The sequence below is a fragment of the Ochotona curzoniae genome, unplaced genomic scaffold (genome assembly GCF_017591425.1).
Source record: "Ochotona curzoniae isolate NIBS_2020 unplaced genomic scaffold, NIBS_Ocur_1.0 contig_1014, whole genome shotgun sequence".
Lineage (NCBI taxonomy): Eukaryota > Metazoa > Chordata > Mammalia > Lagomorpha > Ochotonidae > Ochotona > Ochotona curzoniae.
The window spans coordinates 31,966,879-31,990,344 of NW_024464920.1; the positions used below are offsets into that span (position 1 = coordinate 31,966,879).

At 42.4% G+C, this 23,466-nt stretch overlaps 1 protein-coding gene across 2 annotated transcripts in view; it reads right to left on the reverse strand.

Moving 5' to 3' along the window:
* Nucleotides 1-566: 566 nt before the first annotated feature.
* TBC1D30 (TBC1 domain family member 30) overlaps nucleotides 567-23,466 on the reverse strand; it is a 37,103-nt gene continuing 14,203 nt past the window's right edge. The window contains exons 7-12 of one of the 2 annotated variants that reach the window (XM_040982402.1): nucleotides 21,640-21,808; nucleotides 18,823-18,928; nucleotides 11,703-11,815; nucleotides 8,663-8,802; nucleotides 7,904-8,110; nucleotides 567-4,048 (exon numbers count right to left, since the gene is read on the reverse strand). In XM_040982402.1, coding sequence (XP_040838336.1) covers nucleotides 3,234-4,048; nucleotides 7,904-8,110; nucleotides 8,663-8,802; nucleotides 11,703-11,815; nucleotides 18,823-18,928; nucleotides 21,640-21,808 — 1,550 coding nt within the window. In that variant the 3' untranslated portion in view covers nucleotides 567-3,233. The remainder of the gene's footprint in view (nucleotides 4,049-7,903; nucleotides 8,111-8,662; nucleotides 8,803-11,702; nucleotides 11,816-18,822; nucleotides 18,929-21,639; nucleotides 21,809-23,466) is intronic. The other variant, XM_040982411.1, reaches the window with a different exon arrangement.

Sequence of the window (23,466 nt, forward strand, 5' to 3'; positions counted from 1 at the left end):
ATCCTTTAAGTAGGTTAACAATGCGCGCGCACACACACACACACACATACACACACAGGAAAGAAACACATCAGATTGTCATTGACTCTTTGGGCTCTGTGTTTTCCATTTTCTACAACACGCACCGATTTTCTAGTTAAGGGACATAATGTTAAAATGCTGCCTCAAGTGATGGCTGTAGTTTAGAAACCATGTGAAGAGAGATTTTATGCAGAGATGACAGCAACTGCACGGTTGATCACAGCTCTCAACTCTTCCATAGTTCTCATGATCTGAAAGCTCAGCTGTATTCTACTAAAATGTAGATCCAAAGGTTAATTTGTGTGCCCACACACACACACACATAAACTTTGCTTACTCATCTTCAGGAACCAGTTTTAGGCAGGCCATCAGTCACCTTGCAACTCAGTGATCAGATTGTGGTACATGGAACTTTCGGGCTGTTTTGTTGGTTCATGTGATCAAATAGGGGGTAGAAGAAGGAAGTCAGGAGTGGAGAGGAAAATGAGGCCAATATAACCACAGTGTTTGTGCATACGCTCAAATAGAAAACAGCACCACAGCTATCATGAGAATCTTTATGCATATATCTGTGATCAGAACAACTCTTCAGAACAACAGAGACAAAAAGAGAAAAAGAATACAACATTCCAAACAGTCACAGCCCAGAGGTGGACATTACAAATCAGGGGTAGACTACCTGGAGACCTTTGTGAAAGAGCTGAGGTGCCGGTCCCCTCCCGACAGAAGTGCAGGGAGCGTACCGACATGTCTATGATGAACGGCTACTTGTTAAGTACTTCTGGTGTTTGCATACAGTGTCCAAGACATGGGGAAGAGAGCAAGTCCATTCTGGTCTTGTACATGCTGTCATGGCAGAGGCTACTGTAGATTTCTTTGTTTCCTAAAGTAGGCAAGGCTTGTAAGTTGACCTATTCACATTGTAGTTACTTGCTACAGTGCATGCACATTGTTGGTGGAGTAGTTTCACAGGAATCTGCTGGATATGTAAAATTGTGACCAGGTAATTTGGTCCCTCAAATGACTTTACTCTTTCATCAATAAATATTTTCCCCAAATATGGGTCATTTCATCCATCCCCTCTTCAAGTCCAGGGAGCAGGTGAGATGCTTACAGTGTACAAGGATGCACTTCCAACACTCAATTGCCAGATGGCTCCACCTCATTGCCCATCCCAAACCCAGACTTTCAGAGAGCTAGTGAGCTGACTCAAGGGAGGAAGCAACAATTCTCCAATCAATCAAATATCCTTCCAAGGGAACTGATTACTCTGATGCTTAAGGATGGGGGAGAAGAAAGAAGTATGAGGTGGAAATCGCATCAAGTTTGGGAGGTGTAGGCAGACTATGTCATTTCCTTAATTTTGGAAAACGCAGTGGGTCTCAGCTCTTGCAGGTGGCAAACAAAGTAACCTCAACTGTCCACCTACACCTTTCCCAAGAAACAGGCTGCAGCATGGATGATTTAAAGAAGCTGCAATCTAACTTCATATGACACAAAGCTCAAGGTCAAAACTGCAACAACTTCTTAGACATTATTATCCATCTTCGGTTTCTTTGGGTTTGTAAAAATAACATGAAGGCGACAAAACGGCTTTGCTCACTGTGTATGTGATTCTTGTATTTTCTGTTTTTTAAAAAAAAAAAACTCCTACAACCACATTCTCTATTTTATCATAAAATAAACTCTCACAGTAAATGCTCTCTCTCTAAAGCTGCAGCCTTGGCTTTAGAATGAGCGCCCAGTGACCTCCAATGACATCAACATGCTTCCCGTGAGCATTGCTACAGTCTTCCCAGGACAAAGACATAGATGCTGAGTCCATCCTTCTCATGGTGGTAGTGGAAGGAAACTTTAGTTCAGCCAAATGACAGCAACACACTGTATTTTTAGAAGTAGGTACCTTTCCAAGGTAGGGCAGGAAGAGCTGGCTCTGTGCCATCTGGACAAAAGTGCTTGGAGTCACAAGGGAATGTGGTGAGCAGCTTCCCAGTCTTGGTTTCCATACCCTCTGTAGCAGTGCATCTGTATACAAAGAATGTGGAGCTTGCCTACTGTACTAGAAGAAACGTGGCTAAGTCACATGGAATACCAGGAATATTTACCTTGAGTGACTGAAGTGCTATTTCACCTTTATGTGGCTCAGAGTTCCCAACTGCATAGTGGAGACAAGAGGTGCTATTTCTGACCCTCTGGGACCAGGGGTAGGAGTGAAGAAGGTGAGACAGAGTTAGAAAGCCCTGGGGCCTTCTCTGGAAAAAGGCAGTGTTCAAGTAACAAAATACTCCACAAAGTCCTCCAATCAAAAAAGCACAAAATTCAAGTAACAGAGTCGCAGGTGCTGTGTTCTCGCTTCTGAGCAGAGAGGCCTGGAGTGTCTGCTGTGGCAAGCTGGTGGGTAAATTAGCTACATGGTTGAGGACACAGGACAAGCTCCCTGCTCAATGCATCAGGCTGTCTGCACTAGTGAAGAGCAGTTTTCTTTGCGAGGAGAAAATGAACCCAGGGAAAAGCTTAGTGAATCAGCAAGCAGCCCAGAGTAATTGCTTAATGCACATCCTGTCTGTGTTGTCTGCATATGATCTTTAAATTGATCATCAACCTAAATTTCAACAGATTAAAGACTGTCCTTGTTTCGTAGGTAGAAAGTTAAAGGAAGGCTACGGAGATTTTCCTCCTATGCTTTAGCAGAAGAATGAGAAATAACTTTGACATTCATGATGAGGGAAAACTCAAACATACAAACCCCCAAATACAGCATGAAGAGAAAACTTTTTTTTGCCAACTAACAAATTCAATTTGTTTTGATACTTTCTGTTCTAGAAGCTGGTGTATGCATGCTTAAGGTGTTATAACACCCAGGAAACTGGAAGATTTGGAGCTGCTGTTCCACAGGAACCCCAAGAAGCCCTCAGAGCAGGAGAACAGAAGTGAGGTTAACAGTCTAGAAATAGAGTCTTTCCTAAACAGCTTACAGTGGAAAATTGGGGTACCCCAACTGTTTGTCACAACAATTACTTCACTATCAGTCATCAAGGGGCTGGGGACACATCCTTTTTCTGGCTCCCTTTACAAAACTTGTAGTTCCCATATGGATCAGCTGTGGCCCAGCTCCGAAGTTCTCTGTCTTGGGCAGTAGACAAACAGAACCTTCTGGAGTCATTCAACAGGAACTCTTCCACCAGCAGGCCCAGGTGAGTGTTTTGGAGACATCACCGTTTCTTAGAGCTGCTGCCACTGCCACCACCGCCGCTGCCAATACCACCAGGTCTGCTGAAGCTCCTGCTCATCTGAGGGAAGTGCACAGTTGGGGTTCTTTCCGTGGGGCCATATAACCCCAAATTCCTGGCTGTGGCTGATTTCCGCAGGGGTTTCACACTGGGGAAAGGGCTAAAGATGGGAGTTTTCGAGTTGCTGCCTTGAAGAGGCTTGCTGGTGGCTCTGTTCTCTCCAGGGGTGTCAGACAGCTCTGGGGGCTGCCGCTGACTGGGTGGGAGCACGCGGGGCTCTGCATCGGCCGCAGCATCCCCTGCATCCAGGTTTAAGGATTCCAATTTCACCTGCACTTCAGATGCATCCACCTCAGTGGCATCCCCAAACACGGGCTCTGGAGACTGCCCTTCGATGGTCCTCCCTGGGCCGCCATCGGAGCTGCTGCGTTCTGTGCTGGCAGCTGCTGGGGCATGGCAGGTGGGAAGCTCCTCAGCTGGTCCCAGACTGCTGGGCTTGCAGCCCTCACCCTGCTCTTCAATCAGCCCTATGGTGTCCCCGCAGCTCAGGTGACTCTTGGTCCTAGGCAAGTTCTTTTTGTGGACTCGGATGTGCGTTCGCCACGGGGAGTTGAGCTTCGTCTTAAGGTCTTCATAGGGAACAGGTGATATTTTGCCTCCTGTGTGACCAGGAATGTGAATGACAGCATTCTTGGAGGCCCTGTTGGTCATTTTCATCTTTTTCCCTAAAAGGAGGTGGTTTATAACTGGAGAGTTGTTTACCTGAGATGGGAGAATGCTGGTCACGGGCCCTTTGTCTGAAAGAAATGTTGAAAGGTTGTGTGAAATATACCACAAAGAAACACACCCATCCAGAAGAGAATCACCCAGAGATTCTCCCGGAGCCCTTCCCAAGCACAGACAGAATCATGTGACTGAAGCCAGCAAACTGAATTCCACCCTACAGTCTGCACCACCACTTCCCTCCTCCTCAGAGACAAGACTGTAGGCTGAAGATAAAAGAAAACACAAGAAAACTGCCCCCTCCCCCAACACATACAAACTCAAAAACGGGGGATGGACAAGGTAGGGGGAATTATGTTGCTGCAGATAGCCTACGACAAGCCCAATTTGAATCTCAGCTTCTCCACTTCCAATGCAGCTCCCTGCTAACGGCCTGGGAAATCAATAGGAGATGGCAGAGGTTCTTGGGCTCCTGCCACACAGAGAAGACCTGGATGCAGCTCTGGGCCTCATGGTTTGGGCCTGGCACAGCCATGAGCCAAATAAATAAAACTTTTTAAGCAAGAAAAAAAAAAATCAAAACCCAGAGGCTCTGGCTCCCTATTATTAATTAGAACCTGGAATATATATATAAAATATATATATTTGAAAAGAGAAACCAAGTAAGACAGAGTTTTCATTTGCTATGCATGCCCCGAAATGCCCATAATAGCCAAAATTAAAAATAAGTGGTACCCTTCTCCAGGACACCCTTATCCAGGACACAATGCACAAGATGGCTTCCCATCTAGTACTATGGCCCCCATTTATGATGTAGCATTAAATACAGCATAATTATTAAAGGTACATCAACATACATACATAAAAATACATCATAAGTATTAACAAACCCTGGGATGACAAACACCACCCAGATGTGGGGAGAAGGTTCCCCCATAATTTGATGGATACTTTTCTTTGAAGTCCATGGTACCTAGCTGAACTTCCTCCTGCCCTTCACAGCTATTGTCGCCTTCTCTAGTAATACCTCAGTTTTGACTGAGAACTTGGGCAACTGCCTCTTTTTTGAATCAGGCTGAACAGAAAGTTCCTTTACTGCCTTTATGACTGGCCCACCCAGTACCTATTTTCTTGGCTCTTTAGCCTTCCCAGCTTCATCTTAAACCTTGTTATGCCAATACTGCTTTCTTCAATTCTGAAGCTGTCAGTCTAAAGCAACCTGGTTCTGAGCCATAGAGACTCTGAGTTCCTTGATCTCTCAGTCTCCTTGGGACTTCTCTTTGGCTCACTCACCACCACTCTCCCCCAACCATGTTCCTGCCTCAGCAGTAACTCCACAGTCTAGGCCTACCTATTCCTCTGTCACAGATTCCTTGCAAAACCCAAAGCCTGAATCCACAATTTACAATCTCTTTTCTAAAATCAAGTCCTTCAACCTCATGACTTCTTATCTGGCTGGGCCCTGAAGGTTACAGAACAATCTTATCCAATCCCTCTCCCCTCCCTTTCAATGACTATCCAGCTTGCCATTGCTTTCTATAAGCATGCTTCATTGCTTTTTCTATAAGCTCACATTTACTCTCAAATCCCAACTTATTTCCAACAAAACACATCTCCAATTAAACACTCCACAAAAACAGAAGCTAACAGCTCTGAAGGGCTTCACTTTGTTGTCTTCCCTAACCTGGGAACCTGGTACCACAAACACCATCCTCACCAGCTCCCATTAAGTCTCAGAAGCTGGGGATTTTGCCTCTAGTTCAAGTTCAACATCTCTACTTTTGCTGCTAACCCTATCCTATGCTAAAAACTTTTTCCTTATAATATGATCCAACATCAAAAACTCCTAGAAGCTTGTAAGAAACTCAACACTTCAGTCTGCACGTATACTAAAATCTGACAACTCATGCTCTAGAACAATGCCTTGAAGCAACCACCTCAACAAAATTGAAAAGAACTACATAAGCCATGATCTACTGCAGAGCACAAACCCATTCTGTAAAGGATCGGATTGTAAATAGTTTAATGATTGTAGTGCAAATGTAGCCTTTGATAATACATAAACAAATGAGTGGACTTATATACCAATAAAACTTCATTATTTCTAAAAACAGGTTGTGGGCAGGATTTGACCTGCAAACAAATTTGTTGACTGATGGCTACAGTATAAGTCACCGGACAATTCAGAACCCAAGCAGCAGCTATTCACCACCCCACCAAGACCTGCTCTATGTAGCTGAAAAAGAACTATATGCAATCACAACACCTGGGCTCTAGCCTTGGCCAACCAGTAAATATGGCTGCAGACCAGGCACAATCACTGAGCCATCCTGAACCACCATTTCCATTTAAAGGGAGGTAAGCCCATTTGTGTAAGCCTGCTTCTACTATAGGCCTGCTTCAAGAGCAAAACAAGGAAATGCATGTGAGTATTTGCAACTTAAAAGTGCTGTCATGATCAGTTGCTTTTGTGATACTTCACTTATGATCCAGGTAGAGTAAGAATCTTCAATAAGTCCTAATAAGTGGAAGGTGAGACGGACTGAGTAGAAGGACTGGGCTCCTCCAAACTCATGAAGGCATGTAAGCCCCCAAGTCTTACATTAACAGGTAATGGATTAACGTTAATGGTTGACGGATTTAAGTGGGGGGGGGTCCTTGATCCAGTTACAGCATCTGAACACAGGGCCTTTGGGAAGTGACTGGATTCGTCAAGCTGCTATGGTAGGGCCCACAGAGGGTAGAAGCGTGCTTCCCATGTTTCTCCACTTCCTGGCTCACCACATGATCTTTCAGAACACATTCAGCCATTATCAGCCTCAACCAGATGCCAGGCTAATTAGACTGTCCCAACTTGATATGCGAGCCTCCTAGCTGTCAGACAAAACATCTTTTCCTTCCCAAGAAGTTCCTCTCAAGCATTTTAAAGTAATGAAAATCTAATATAGAATATAAATTCAGTTTTTCTGCAAAATCAGTCACATACTCCAAGCCACTTAATCACACCAAATTTATATTTTGATTTTGAACAGATATCATTTTCATTAGGACATTCACTTTAAACAAGAAAACCCAATTAATTCCCAAATCAGCATATATTAACAATAAGGCAGATTCTTCAGTGAGATAGCTCAACAATCCTTGGAAAAGAGTATTTCCATGTGCATTATCATTGTGTTCTTAGTATAATTCCACCAGTGAAGCACAGCTTATTCAACTTTTGTTTCCATTTTCTCTGGTCACATCTGTTATGTCATCACCTAAATAACTAGTGTTTAGCTTAACTTACTAGAGCACTGATGATGAAACCCTATTTGCAGATGCAAGGAATTTTCAAAATTTCTCAAGTCCAAGGATTGCATGGCTTTGCAACAAAATAATCATTTGCCAAATCCCTCTGCAAGCACACACAGTAAAGACACATTAAATACCACTGAGTGTCTGCTCGTTGAGACCTAAAAAGAAACCATGGTCTTTTTCTTCATTAGAGCCTGACAAAAAAAAAAATTAAGAGTGAGTGAGTTGCTAGGGCCAGCATTGTGGTACAGTTGATGAAGCTTCTTCCTGTGACACCAAAATCTCAAGTGGGTGCCAGTTCAAGTTCTGGCTGCATCCAATTCTGCTACTGTACCTGGAAATGCAATGGAAGACGATCCAAATACTTGGGCCTCTGAATCCATGGGGGAAACCTGGATAGAATTCCTGTTCCTGGCTGTGTCTATGTGTGGGTATGAATGCATGTGTGTGTGTGTCCCTTTCTCTCTGAAATCAATATTTTTTATAAAAAGAGAAAATGAACCACTAAATTATTACTATATCATATCAACTGTGCCTTTGGATGCCGAGTGACCATCTTCCAACATCATCCTCGGGGTTCTTTACTCCACAAGCTGAGACAGAGTTGAAATTGACTCAAAGAAGCACATTACCTGCTCTGATGTACACCTGGTGGACCTGCTGCTGTTGCTTCTTTTTAATTCGAGAATACTGCCGCTTCAATGCATTGATGTCTGTGGTCATGCGTTCCATCATCATACTGTTGAAAGCTGCGTGGTATTCACTGCGACAGGAATTGATTGCACCTGGACTCAGCTCTGCAATGTTATTCGATTTCAGACTTTGCTCCTCATTCGGCTCTAAAGCCACCATAAGAAGAAACCCAAAGACACGGTCAGTGAAAAGGAACAGGATAAAACGGTGATTGATTACATGATAATCCAGTATATCACCCAGCACGACCTATTGCAGCCATCTGGGCTGTGAACCAGTGGATGAAATATTTTTCTGTCTCAGTCTCTTCTCTCCTTGTAACTCTAACTTCCCAATAAAATAAGTAAATCTTAAAAAAAGATTTGAACAGATATCAGATAGAAGAGGACATAGATGTGTTCTTTTGGTTTTTGTTGTTGTTGCTGTTGTCCCAAAGAGAAGAACTACTAGTACAACCGGTAAGTTATCTCTGCAATAAGTCACCGTGATCTAAAGGGAAGAATCCAGCAGAGTGCCTTGTGAAACAAGTTCCTTGTCACTCAAGAAATTTAAGGAGAAGGTATTTTTAACACAGACCTCCATAAGGGTCATTGGTTCACGGAATTACTAAGTTACGCACACACAGAACACAATAATGACACCCTTATTACAAGGAACCAAGACACACTGACCACCTAAATAGAGAACCAACTCTTTACCTTTCATTTGTTTTTGGAACTTCTGTAGTTCAGGGGCAAGGAGCCCACTGAAAGGTCCAAGACACCCCACTGCATTAGCAATAGCATCTTCATCATCTGGGTCATACTCCTCATCACTGTCTCGGGCCTTCCCATGTCGCCTTCACCAACACAAAAGGAAAGAGAAATATTCAAACAGCAGCAGTTTGAAAAAATGAGTACCAGAACCACATGACTTGAATACCATAAATACAACTTATATGCAAGTACTTACGTAACAAAAAGCCTCTCCTTACATCCCTAACAGTTTTTATCCCACCTAATTCCCAGAAATGATCACCACTACCACTTTCACACATTCTTGTTTCTCAAAACATGTTCACATCATCTTCTTCCTCTAAATTTTTTTAGCTTTGATGAACATGTGATGACTGTACACATATCTAAGGGCTCGAGGTGATTATTTTATATCTATCAAGTGTACATTGAACATTTCCATCTTATTACTTTATAGTCAGAAACTTCAATCTGCTTCATTCCAGTTCTTCATAAAATATTTGATTGTGAACTGGTCTCCCCGTTGTAGGATGAAATACCAGAAACTACTCTCTCCAAGTGCATTTTGGTATGCATCCAAACAGTAAAATCATTGCATAAAGAGATATTTGTACTCACGTGTTTACTACAGGACTATTCAAAATAGTCAAGATATAGAATAATTTTGTTCTCTTTCAAAAAACAGAGAGGAAAATCTTCCCACCACTGCCTCATTAGCCAAACGGTTTTAACATCTGTCTGGCCCAGACTGAAGCCAAGAGCCCAGAACTCCATCCAGGTGGGTGACAGGGGCCCAAAGCAACCATTCCCTACTGCTTTCGCAGGGGTAGCATCAGAGAGCTGCATTGGAAGTGGACTGGTCAGGATCCCACTCAGCACTCCTGATGCTGGCAGAGCTAGCAGCAGCTTACATGCAACACACCACCAGCCCAGATTCTCTCCTCCTCTGGTGGAAGAGCAGATGAACTACACTTCCTCTGCGCCTTGCTGCTAGGCTACAAGAAATCATTCTATATCCACACAGAGTTTCTTTTTCCATTATTATAGCCACACTGAATGTACATGTAGCCGATGTTATGCAAACAAGCTATTAACAGTGCTCACTTGAACAGTTTCCAATTACCAACAAGACTGCAATAAATAACCTTGTACAGGTGGTCAGCCCCTCAGGATCAACGGGTTATACGTCTGCTGATTCAGTAACCATAGACTGGAAACATTTTTAATTGTATTTGTATTCAATATTACAGGCTTTTTCCTTGTCATTATTCCCTAAACAATATAACAGACCTTTTCACGACACTTACATTGTATGAGGTACTGTGAGTAGTCTAAAGATGACTTAGAGCATATGGGAGGATATGTGTACGCTCTATGTAAAAACCACAGCACCTATGGATTTGGGTGACTGAGAGAAGTCCTGCAGACAATCCCAACAGTTATTGAAAGATGACTATATGTGCTTTTGCATGTAAATATGTCTGCAGGTCAATTCACAAGCATAGACTTGCTGAATCAAAGGATATAGGTATTAAATTTGTTTTTAATAGAGCTAAATGGTTTACCTCCCATCAGCAAAGTCTAACACCATGTTTCCCTGAACCTTATCAACAGAACACATCACCAAGTTTTGGAACTTCTGCCAATCTGATAGGTTAAAAAAAGAAATCTCAACCTCCAGATCAGAACTGAATGATCTACCATCATTTACTAAAAGTATATCTTTTCATTATTTGATTTGATATGCCAATTGCCCACAAACCAATGAACTGTGTTTGTAATCTGATAGTCTCCTTAGTATATTGAAAATCAGTTCATATGTGCATCTGTGTACCAGCTCTATGATATTTCAATTACTGAGTTTTTCCTCATTTGTTCATTCACTTCCCGAACTCCTGCAACTGCTGCTGGCTGAGGACAAATTTAAGACCAAGAAACTCAATCTAAGTCTCCCACACTGGCAGCAGGAAACCCAATTTGCTAGAACCATCTCCACCTTCTCCAGGGTCTTCATTAGCAGACTATCGTACCATGAGCCAGAGCAGGGACTTGGACAAAGGCAAGCCAAGAGGAACAAAACACCTTAACCAGCATCTTAATCTCCAGCATGAACACATGCTCCTGGTTTTTGACAGTTTCAATATCTGACATCTCTACATAAGTGGTATGGTAGGATTGCTTAAAAAATTCCCTAGTTGGGCCCGGTGGCGTGGCCTAGTGGCTAAAGTCCTCGCCTTGAACGCACCGGGATCCCATTTGGGCACCAGTTCTAATCCCGGCAGCTCCACTTCCCATCCAGCTCCCTGATTGTGGCCTGAGAAAGCAGTCAAGGATGGCCCAAAGCTTTGGGACCCTGCACCCGTGTGGGAGACCCGGAAGAAGTTCCTGGATCCTGGCTTCAGATCGGCATAGCATCGGCCGTTGTGCTCACTTGTGGAGTGAATCATTGGACAGAAGATCTTCCTTTCTGTCTCTCCTCCCCTTTGTATATCTGACTTTCCAATAAATAAATAAATCTTTTTTTAAAAAAATTCCCTACTAGTTTCTTTTCCAAACTTTTTTGGAAAGTATACTTTTAAAAACTTTTATTGGGACAGTGTTGTGATGAGGCACATTAAGCGCCCCCTGAAAATGTCCCATCCTATCAGAGACACCTGATTCAAACCCTAGTTACTCTGCTTCCAAACTCAGCTTTCCGCTGCTGCACACCTTAGAGGCAGCAGGCCATGGCTCAAGCACTTCAGTGCCTTCCACGCAAGTGGGAAATGCAGGTGGAGTACCAGGTTCCTGGCTTAGGCCTGATCCAGCTACCACTGTTTAGGCATTTAGGGAGTAGCCAGAGTACACAAAGATACCTCTCTCATCTTTCTCTCCTTTTCCCTCTTTATTTGCTCTTTCAACTATTTACATACATAAAAGCCTTTGGAAAAGAGACATTCAAATTATAACAACAAATTAAGGTGTTAAGTCCTTCTCCACAGACAACAAAAAGGAAAAACCTTACCCAGAAACTGAGGTGGGCTTGACCGTGGCTGGGAATGGTGTGATGTTGTAGGTGTACTTTTCCCTCAGCTCGGCAAGTTGTGGAAAAGGGAATGGAGCCATAGAATAAACAGTCTGAAAAACAAGAAAGAAATGCATGCCTGAAAGGGTGGCCCTGTCTTGGAAAGACAGTAAAGTTTCATGAAGTGCAGTGGGAAGTGACACAGACTGCTCCTTGCACATCAGGTGGGAGAATCCACCTCAATTTCCACTGAGAAATGAGCATGAGTAACGCTAGTCTGAAAACATGAAATGTAAAATGTGCAAAAACCCACACTTTCGAGCACTTACACAATGTCAAAAGTAGAAAATTCCACACCAATGTAGAGGTCACGGTCAAAAACACAGCAGCACCAAAAATACTGTACAACATTACAGACTACATGGACAACACATACATAAAACAGAAAGGAATTTTATGTTTAAACTGGTGTCTCACCCCTGAGATGTTTCTTTATGTATATACAAATATTCCAAATATGAAATATTTCTGGTCCCAAGCATTAAAAAAAAAAAGGAATACTCAGTCTATACTGACAAACCAAATAGTGATTCTTCAAATCAACCCAGTTGCGGCTGGGCAATCCAACAGGTCAACAATGCTGGGTAAACACAGGGGGCAGCTGACTTCTTTCTGTTGTTTAACTCAAAAATCCACAAGTTCCAGTCACTCTTGCAACAAAATGAAACAAAGAGCCCATAAACAATCTTGATATTTGGTGCTCATTTTTCAAGGCTTCATCTTACAATTACATAGACACTAAATGCCAGTCTTCTGGATAAAATTAAGTGTATGACCTTGTGATCAACTGTTTTCTCCAAAGATAGCACCCTTTCAAATATTTGTGAATAAATTCTACGTGAAAAATTTTAGCTGTTATTCTTAGGGGTTGGAGCAGGGATGAGGGATGGGGTGGAGAGACAAAAAAAAAATGTTAACAGGTGCAAAGCACAAGCTGTTAAAAAGACTATAAACAAAAATGGAGAAAATCATTTGAAATTTACATCAGAATTTCTAAACTATGCCATTCTACCAGCAAGAAAAAAATATCTTGTTGGTTCTCTTATTTCTATTAATAATGTTCCACACATATTTCTTCTATCTTTAATGTTCTTACTCATCAGCAAAAAAAAAAAAAATGTGTATTAATCACACTTTCATGGCTCCAACAATGTCAATCAAATACTCTGATGATGCCTTCTAGGACAACAGCAGGATTTTTTTTATTTCAACAGGACTGCCTTTCTGCCTTTCAGGGTTAGGAGAGGTCTAATATTGTGTGGTGTGGGAAAGGCAGGCTCTGAAAGCAATTAATCCTGCTGCTGTTTCACCCTGTAGTTTGGTAACACTATGTGAGGGTCCTTCACAGTTCTGGCTCTAACCAGCCTGCACACCTCCTGGTAACCCAGGAGGGCTACCTCCAGATTACAGTAAACCACTCACAAATATGGTGGGTTGGATTCATCAGAGATAATCAAGAGTCCTGCTGAGAATAAGATACACTATTTCTCAGGGTCTACGCTCAAAAGCCATCAATTTGAAAAGAACTTAAAATGATCATTGCTAGTAAGAACCGAGTGATGTGAGCTCCAAGTTGGAGAGAGGGAGGATGCAGGCAAATGAGGGTTCTAGTCTATGCTTCTGGGTATGGCATTTAGAAAGGAAAGAAATGGGAAAGGCTCAAAAGAGTCAATTCCTTTATCTCTTTGGCTTGGAAATCGAGATTTTAAATTCAGGCCCCATTTCTCATCTGGAGCCATTCCAAGATTGCTGATAGGTTTATGTTTTACCATAGTCAAAGCAGAGTCATCAGATTACTTTAAAAAATAATAATAAAAAGGTGAATACAGAAAAAAAAACAGTGGCTTGAAATGGCATGCTGCATTCCCTTCCTTAACATTTTGTGATGCCAAGTCTATTTACTGTCTTCACTACCAACATACACTTACGAAAACATTTATATTTAGGCACAGCAGAAAAGGAATTCAATTTCCCTTTTCATTATTGACAAGCCTTACAAGAAACATAAAAGGAGAAGTTGTACAAAATTAGGCTTAGTTCATCTTCACCCACATGCTGCCTTGACAGGAGGCAATGCTACCAGCGTGGAATGTGATCAGTCAACCCACCGCCTGCAGTGCCTCCTCCAGGATTCTCTTAAAAGCAGAGTGAAACAGCGGTTCTTCTCCCTGCTACCTGAGGTTGGAAACCCCTGGAGGACAAAGACAGCATTCAATACACGAGGGGGGGTCTTCAAAAATTTCACAGAAATGTATGTGTTACGAAAAACAATGCTTGGGTCTGGCATGTTAGCTCAATGGTTAAATTCTAGCCTTGCAAGCGCCAGAATCCCATGTGAATGCCAATTCGTGTCCTAACTGCCTCACTTCCCACCCAGCTCCCTGCTTGTGGCCAAGGAAAGCAGAAGATGCCCAAAGGCCTTGGAACCTTGCACCCACATGGGAAACCCAGAAGAAGCTCCTGGCTCCTGGCTCCTGGCTTTGAATTGGCCTAGCTCCAGTTGATGTATCCACTTGGGGAGTGAACCAGTGGCTGAAAAAATCTGTCTTTCTTTCGCTTTGTAAAATCTGATCTGCCTTTCAAACAAGAATAAATTTTTTTAAAAAAATTATGCCCAGATTCCCAAAATTTTTTAGAGAAAAAATTAATCCATGTTTTAACATTTTCATTTATTTTCTCTTTATTTGGAAGACAGAAAAAGAGAGACAAATCTTCCATCCCCTGGTTCATTCCCCAAATGGCCAAAACAGCCATGGTTGAGTACAGCCAAAGCCAGGAGCCCATAACTCAATCTGGCTCTCCTACACGGTGATAAGTGAGTCCTCATTGACTGTCTTCCAGGATGTACATAAGCAGGAAGCTAAGTCAGAGGCCAGAAAACCAGGACTTGACACCATAGGCAACCTACCTATCCCAAGTGACAGCTTAACCACTTTTCTGAATATCTCCCTCCAAACTCAACTTTAAATTGCATTTTCCAATGAACTAACTGTCTGAGGTTCCCTGGTAGCTCTCATTCTTTCTGGTAATGTTTCCAGAGTGAGGAACATCCTATCTATGGGCCAAATAGAACTTATGGAATCTTTTGGTCTGGTCCTGCCAAGGCCAACTGCAGGCAGATTCAAAATTCAGCAATTTGTAACAGGCTAATTTTGACATTTAGTTTCCTCTCTGTAAAGCTAGTTTTAAGACACTATTTAGGGCCCGGCAGCGTGGCCTAGCGGCTAAAGTCCTTGCCTTGAATGCGCCCAGGATCCCATTTGGGCACCGGTTCTAATCCCGGCAGCTCCATTTCCCATCCAGCTCCCTGCTTGTGGCCTGAGAAAGCAGTTGAGGACAGCCCAAAGCCTTGGGACTCTGCACCTGTGTGGGAGACCCAGAAGAAGTTCCTGGATCCTGGCTTTGGATCGGCATAGCATCGGCCATTGCAGTCACTTCAGGAGTGAATCATCAGACAGAAGATCTTCCTCTCTGTCTCTCCTCCTCTCTCTATATCTGCCTTTCCAATAAAAATAAATAAATCTTAAAAAAAAGACACTATTTAAGCATTGTCTAAAGCCCATCCACCTGTGTTAGAATCACCCATAAATCAAATATCTCCATTTTTACTTACTTATTCATTTATTTTCTTGCTTATTTATTTATGTATTCATTCATTCATTCATTTTAAGAGGGAAAGTGAGACAGAGAGATTGCCCTTCTACTGGCACATTGCCCTTATGCACATAATAGCTACAGCTGGGCCAGGCCAGTATCAGGACTAGAACACCGTCCAGGTCTCCCACGTGTGTGGCAAAGGTCCAAGTGCTTGAGTCATTACCTGCTGCTGCCTCCCAGGGTGTACAAGCAGCTGGATTTGCAGGAGGAGCCAGGGCTTGAGTCCATAATTTTCAGTATGGTATGTAGTCATTTCAAAAAACGTTGAAATACTAAGCCAAATGCTTACCCTGAATATATGCATTTTAACACAGTCCTGAGATGCTTCACATACAATCATATTTGAAAATCCCTGCTTTAAAATCTAATATCCTACAATTCTGTGTATTCATTAAACAATTTGTTCTTGGTACTATGCCAGGTGTCATGAAGTGTAACCTATTGTTAAGGCATTCACTACCTCCTCAGGAAAAAAACAGATTAATATACTTGAAAACATTCTATACGATATCAAATAACTACTGGCATTAAATCAATTGTTGGAAATCTTTAGTACCAAAAGAGTGTTGAGGAGGCAGCAACAGTGATAGCTTTCGAAGGCTGGGCAAGGGTAGGAAAGAGGGGATTGAACAGTGCCCAAGTGGGCCAACAGGATTTTTCACAGATGGTGTACCTGGGGGAACCATGGCCCACAGAGGGCCTGGGCAGCACTAGAGCTGGCACCAGTGCAATGACTGCTGTTTGTGAAGAGGCATGTCTACAGGTAGTGTTACAGTCTGAATAGGATTTGGCACCCCCCAACTTACACAAGTGTTTAAGACACAAAGTCTTACGTTAACACTTAATGATTTAACACCAACAACTGACAGAACAGAAGCTTGAATCAATTATGTCTAAAGGTGGGGTCTCTGGGAAAAAGACTGGATTGCATTAGGTTGCTAATTGGCTGAACCACAAGGAAAGGCCAAGGAGGGTAGAGGAGTGTGTGCTCCCTGTGCTTTTCTGCTTCCTGGCTCACCCCCTGCACACCGTCCACCAGACATCACCAGACTAATGGGGATGCCCAGTCGTAGACTGCAAATCTCCAGAACTGTAAGCCAGAAAAAAAATCAACCTTCTGCCTTCCCAAGTGGCACCACTCAGGTATTTTAAGGTAATGAACAGCTGATTAACACAGATGGAGAACAGATAGCCGAAGCACATCCCCAATGTAATCTGCCTCTAATCAAACCCATTCTCCTCCTGCCTCATACTTGCCCTTTCTCCTAAACCAAAAACTTGTCAGCTGTTCTTGTCTGCCCCATTTCTTTCCTCATACCTGTATTCATTTCCCATGGCCAAGCCACACTGACTTCAGCTCTAAGTATTTTTCTGTTCAGTTCTGTCTCTGCCCTTCACTGCCTCCTCCAAGACCTCCCACTGTAAGACCTGACCCTTCTTTCTTCGAAGGGCTGTCCAGGTAGTTAGCATAAAACACAATCAACCAACTTCCACCCTGTTCTTAAAATCACATTCACAGCTCTTCTTGCCTTTCCAAAGGTACATATACAGAATTCCTAGGATGACAATAAGCATCCTTTCACAACTGCCAACCTAAGAGAGTCTGGGCTCTCTGCCATGGGTTGTGGTCTCCCATGCCCCAGTCCCTGACTGGTAAATGCCTTGTGGTTTCTCTCACACACCACACAGTATTTTATCACTATGACTTTGCTCACACCTCTCCCCCAACCACGCACTACCCCTCTGCTCTCCACCACTGCCTCCCACACACACATCCTTACATGTTTATACACCTAGGTATATATACACACATGTAACATACACATACAGCCTAGCCAATGCCAGCTCATCTTCAAAGGTAAAACTAGACATTCATTCTCTCAAGAAAACTTTCCTTGGGCCCAGCGCGGTGGTGCAGTGGTTAAGGTCCTCGCCTAGCACGCCCGGGATCCCATATGGGCGCCGGATCTATCCCGGCAGCCCTGCTTCCCTTCCAGCTCCCTGCCTGTGGCCCGGGAAGGCAGTTGAGGACGGCCCAAGGCTTTGGGACACTGCGCCCGCGTGGGAGACCCAGAAGAGGCTCCTGGCTTGGGATCGGCATAGCACTGGCCATTGCGCTCACTTGGGAAGTGAATCATCGGACGGAAGATCTTCCTCTCTGTCTTTCCTCTCTGTATATCTGCCTTTCCAATAAAAAAAAAATAACAAAAATAAATCTAAAAAAAAAAAAGAAAAAAGAAAACTTTCCTTGACTTCCTCTCCCTTATCTCTTCCATCCCAATCCTTGACTCCAGAACTGCCTTAGGTTGTCTTTTTCACTCAGTCCCTAGCCCCTGTGAACACCTCTCTAGGTGCACTTTCCCACAGACAAGGAGGAGACTACATCTGCATTGTAAGAGACTATAAGCTCCCTCAGAATAGACCCATGTTCTATTTTCTTTTGCATCCTTAGTACTTTCCATGGTGCCAGACATCTAGAGATGCTCAGTAAAATCTTGTAGAAGCTAATTCAAACCTAGTAGATGAGGATGAAACAGTTTATTTACTGGAGGTAGCATGAAGGAAATAGAAGGCTTCAGTGCAGAACAATGAAATGATGAAATGAGGACAACTATTCTAGCAGCGAAATGCTGACTGCATCAGAGCAGAATGAAACTCAACACAAATGTCAAAACTGAAATGAAGAAAAAGGAGAAAGAAATTACAAAGGGAAGAAGCTCCAGGGACAATCTTGGGCATCACCCACAGCTGTTCAGTGGTAGAAGGAACAATAGAAATAGTAAAATCACTGGAAGCGAATGAAGACAAATTATACTGCAGAACCTAGTAAGGGCGAGCATTGATGAATGATGCATCTTTCCCAAACTGTCAAGCTTGATGACTTCTTAAACATGATATTGGGAGACTACTTTGGCCTGCCAAAAAAATAGCCAAGCCCTTCAAGTATTTCATAACAAAGTTTATAGCTTATATGTAACATCCTGAGATGAAAATGTCAACAAAATAAAGTCATTGATTCAGTTCCTCTTTTATTTTGAATAATTCCATTCCCCAAAATAATTATTTCACTCCACTTGTCCTCCTTCAAAAAGGTGAGAAATCTGATTCAGAATAAGGGCCTAGTGAGCGCAATTTACTTTTACTTTTTTTTTCCATTTATTTTTATATCACACCCACTAATGTTTCAGCTACATGGTTTGAATAAAAGCCACAACCAATGCAAGTTAGGCAATTCTTCCTTTCTCTTTTGATATAGATTCTTATCAAATCATATACAGGCTGTTGGTCCCTTGAACAACAACACCTGAAGAGTGGCCAATGGCACTTCTTAAGAAAAAAAAACTGGCTTTTGCTATGGCCATGGGGTTCCCTGAGGCACGGCAAGCCCTCTTTGTCCACTCACCTGCATCAGTTCATGGCTCTGCAGAAGATCATTCTCCAGCATCTCCTGGGTAAGACGCCCCATGGTGCTATAGAACTCGTCTGCTGTTTCACAGCATTCTATCTGCCTGCAGGAAGACAGGACAAACAAAAGGCTTATCTGAGAGTATGTGTGCTGCACAACAGGTGGGTGGTGTATACGCAGAGGATACACTGTCTCTTGCCATCAAATTAATATGATAAAAAAATCAATAAAATAAAAAACAAAAATCCTGGGCTAAACTCATACTGCTGTGTGCAGTGAAAAGATAAAAATTCCAAACAGAACTAATATAGAGGCACTTGCTATAGAATGACTTGCATCTTGTGGCTAGCATTGTAGTACAGCTTGTTAAGCTGCCACCTGCAATGCTGGCAACCCATATGAGTGTTTATTCAAGCCTTGCTTGTTCTATTTCCCATCCCGCTCTCTGGTAATGTATTCGGGAATGCAGAAGACACGCCATGTATGTGGGCCCCTGATATCCACACGGGAAACCAGAATGGAACTAATTCCAGGCTCCTGGCTTGAGTCCAGGCTAGCCCTGGCCATCCCAGCCATTTGGAGAATAAAGTAGTGTATGGAAGAGCTGTCCCTCCCTCCTTCCCTCTCCAACACTTTCAAACAATGACATTAAAAAAAAAAGCCACATCTTTCCCATACAGCTCCATCAGTTACACAGCCACACAGTTACACAGGGAATCTGTCAGTGTTAATCTACAACTAGTTCGTATTAATGGGCAGAAACCAAAGTACAGTAGAAGGGAAAGAATAGCAAGAACTGCAACTCATATTTCATCCTTCTACAGGATGCTTCATAAGCAAAACGTCCTGAATTCTCAGGGCCCTACTCCTTGGTGTAGATTTCATTCTGTTTCTTGTATACAGTTTAGCATGTAAACAATCTTTCTCCTGTACTTTCTGTGGCAGGTTGGTCTTTCTTCTGCAGAAGGGATGGGACGGAGAATATCCATAGCAAACAGCACCAGGTATTTCCATTTCACCTATCATGAAGTTCTTCCTATTGCAGGATTACTCTGTTTGCCCAAAGCCAGAGAACATCTGCTTTTACATACACTGCTGCATAGAGTCAACCAACAAAAACTGAGGTGAAGAAACCCCAAGCTATGGGGTGCATTCAAACCCCATGGCAACATCAAATAAACAAATAAATGAAATAATTATTAAGGAATTATTACAAAGATACAAAATAGCATGTGGGCAATGAAAACTGGCTAAGTTGATGCTGGAGTGGGTTTGCAGCAGGGGGAGAGACAGTGAGGTGAGGAAGAAAAAACAATGTTTGAGATGAAATTTGGAAATATGTTCTTTAAGCTGGTAAGGAACAAAAAGCATCCCAAAGACACAGATCTTTGTGTTTTGTTTGCAAAACTGTTAAAAACACTAAAAGTCTCCCAGGAACAAGTTGTCACAAATAAAGAGGTAATGCAAAGGCTTTCTAAACAAAACATTATCCATAATTTATTAGCTTCCTAACATATCACTCATAGCTCTAATACAGAAATATTTAACCCTCTCTGCTTCTTTTTTTGTAAGATGTATTCATTTTTATTTTGACAAGCAGATTTTAAAAACAGAGAAGGAGAGAGGTCTTCCATCCACTGGTTCACCTCCCCAAATTGTAGCAATAGCCAGAGCTGAACTGATTCAAAGCCAGGAACCAGGAGCTTCTTCCAGGTCTCCCACATGGATGCAAGGGACCAAGACCTTGAACCTTCCTCCACTGCTTTCCCAGGCTAGAAGCAGGGAGCTGGGTCACATGTGGAGTAGCCAAGACACAAACCAACACCTAAATAGGATGCTGGCACCCTAAGTACAGGTTTAGTGTTCTACACCACTGAGCTAGGCCCTCTCTCTAGGGGAATGAACACACCTACAGGTTCATTCCACAAATGCCCCTGACAGCCAGGCTACACCAGGGCTGAAGCCAGGAGCCTAGAACTGAATCCAGGTCTCCCTCATGGGTGACAGAGACAAAATCACTTGAGCAATCACTGCTTCCTTCGCATTAACAGGAAGATGGAGTCAGGGTCAAAGATTAGTATAAAAACCCAGACACTCCAGTGCAGAACTCAGGCATCTCAATGGGGTTTTAACCATGAGACCAAAAGCCTACCCCACTTCTTTCTTACAGTACCCAAAAGATAAAACTTTAATGTAACATTGTATTACAGATGAATGAGAAAGCCTATCTTTTTCACCTCTGCTACTGTTAAAGATGTAAAAAAAAAATATGTGGCAATGTTTTGGCATAAAAGATTTCAATACAGAATTAAGTTGTGGCAAAGTTTCTTATGATCTACTGACTGTGTCCCTAATACCATGCTGGATATCTTAAACAAGTTACCTCATTAATTTTATCACACACCAAAAAAGCAGAACAAAACAAATAACAAAGACTCAAGTATAATCCAAATGGAGATACTAATTATCTCTAGCTCTTCCCCTTTCTCTTCCACATAAGTTCTTCTCCATCATCCCAACAAATGTCCTGAGAGATACAATGAACCAGCCAGGACACAAGCAAGATCTTTAGGGAGGGAGGGTTTAAAGTAGGGGAAGAGAACCCACCAACCTAAGGAAGTCACATCCACACACTGCACCTGTTCTTAAAGTCAAGGATGCACCAGCTGAGACCCCAAAAGGCTAAAGCAACTGAACAAAGATCACAACTTTCTCTCCTACTCCTCTGTAAATTTCACAGCCTTGCAAGTATAGTGCAAAAGTGGTCACCACCACAGAACAGAACAAGGCACAGAGAGCAGGGAAATCACTTACTCTCCCAATTTTGCCCAGATAGCCAGTGCCACCCTTAGGATGATTTCTGATCCTTCAAAGAACACTGAGTCCCAAATCTTTAACACTGTGTGATTAGGGAGGCATGTGGCGAACAGAGTCAGAAACCACTGCATGGTGAAGACGTTCGTAAGTGGCGGCTCGTATCCACCTGAAACAAAGCACACGTGTGAATCCTCAGAATGATGATCTGCTCTGTAAGTAACCCCTTCCATCCAAAGGGGCTACGCTTCCTGACCGATTTCTTCATCTAAGTGCTGGTGCTTTCTGCTTCTGGAAGAACACAAATGCACTGAATAACAATCTCAGTGACATGCATTTCACAGATTCTTTATGGCTCTCTAGAAATCTTAAACTTATTTTGGATTTACCTACTGTAGAATGTTGAAAATTGAAGAGAAAGTTTGCTTCACCAAAGACAGGATTAAGACAAAGTATTAGTGTCTCAAAAGCAAATACCAACCATGTGTGAATCATAAAAGTTTTCATTAAAATAAGGAGTAGCAGTGACTTGAGATACTGAAATCCTGTATCAAAGCACATGGATTCGAGTCACGGCTCACGTCCAATTCAAGAATTTTGTTAACACACACGCTGGGAGGTAGCAGTGATGTTTCTTGTACTTGGGTCCTTGGTACCCATATGGCAGACCTGGATTCCAGGCTTCTGGCTTCACCATGGCTCAACCATGGTTGGCAAAGCATTTGACAAATGAACATGCAGATGGAAGATCTATGGGATGTGTGTATCCCTTTCAAGCAAATTAATTTTTTAAACTAGAAACGTGTAAAAGAAAAACAAAAACTACTAGATTTTCTGAAAATCTTATAAAACCCATTTTACTCAAATACTACTGAAAAGAATATAACTGATCATTATAAATTACCTATTGTTAAATTATACTTAAGCAACAGGCCACAATGGAATTAAAGCAGGAATCACTAATAGACAGATGGAAAACCCTGGAATATTTATAGATTACGAACAACAATTAAGTTTAAAAACGCTTTTAACTAAATCTGCTTAAAGAGCTGGGACTTGACACATTTTGAAATTTCTGATATTTCTAACAAGATAGCACTCACTAACAACATAGCTAAGTTTTAATGAAATTTTTAAATTAGGTAATTGGACTGATCCTCCCTCCAAATTACAGTCAGGGAGACAAATCACCCAAATTTCTTTGCTCAGAGGTTAGATTCTGAGGTTGTTCTCACAGCCAAGCACAAGCTGCTTAAGGAAAACCACCTAGCCCAATGAAGTGTGGCCAGCATGGAACAAGCAAGATTGGTCTTCTTGGAAGAAAGGTCATGAAATCCATTCAGGAGCACTGTTTCCGTGCACACCAGATCAAACAAAAAGATCCTTCAAATGACCAAGAAGGAAATGCTTAGAGACACCTACGTGCAGACTAAATCTTCAAAATGTTTTATACTATGTTTGCAGATTTAACAGTGTGAGGTCAGACTTGGCTGGGAATGCATTTTCTACAAAGGATCTAGTAATCATTTACAGGGAACATAGGAATATTTTAAATTATTTCCCTAATTTATCTGAGAGGGAACAACAGACGAGAAAGCTGCACTTGCTGGTTCACCTCTCAAATGTCCATGGTTGACGGAGATGCTCACTTGGGTGTTGGCTCATCTAGTCATAAGAGGGAAAGCAAAAGCAAACAATGACTCTCGTGCCATGTGAGTGAACCATGACTTTTCAGACTTGGGAAGGGAGCCAGCCAGCTACAGATAGCCTTAACAAGAATCATCTGAATGGTGGGCAGTTGCGTGCATATTGTGTATGTATTACTAG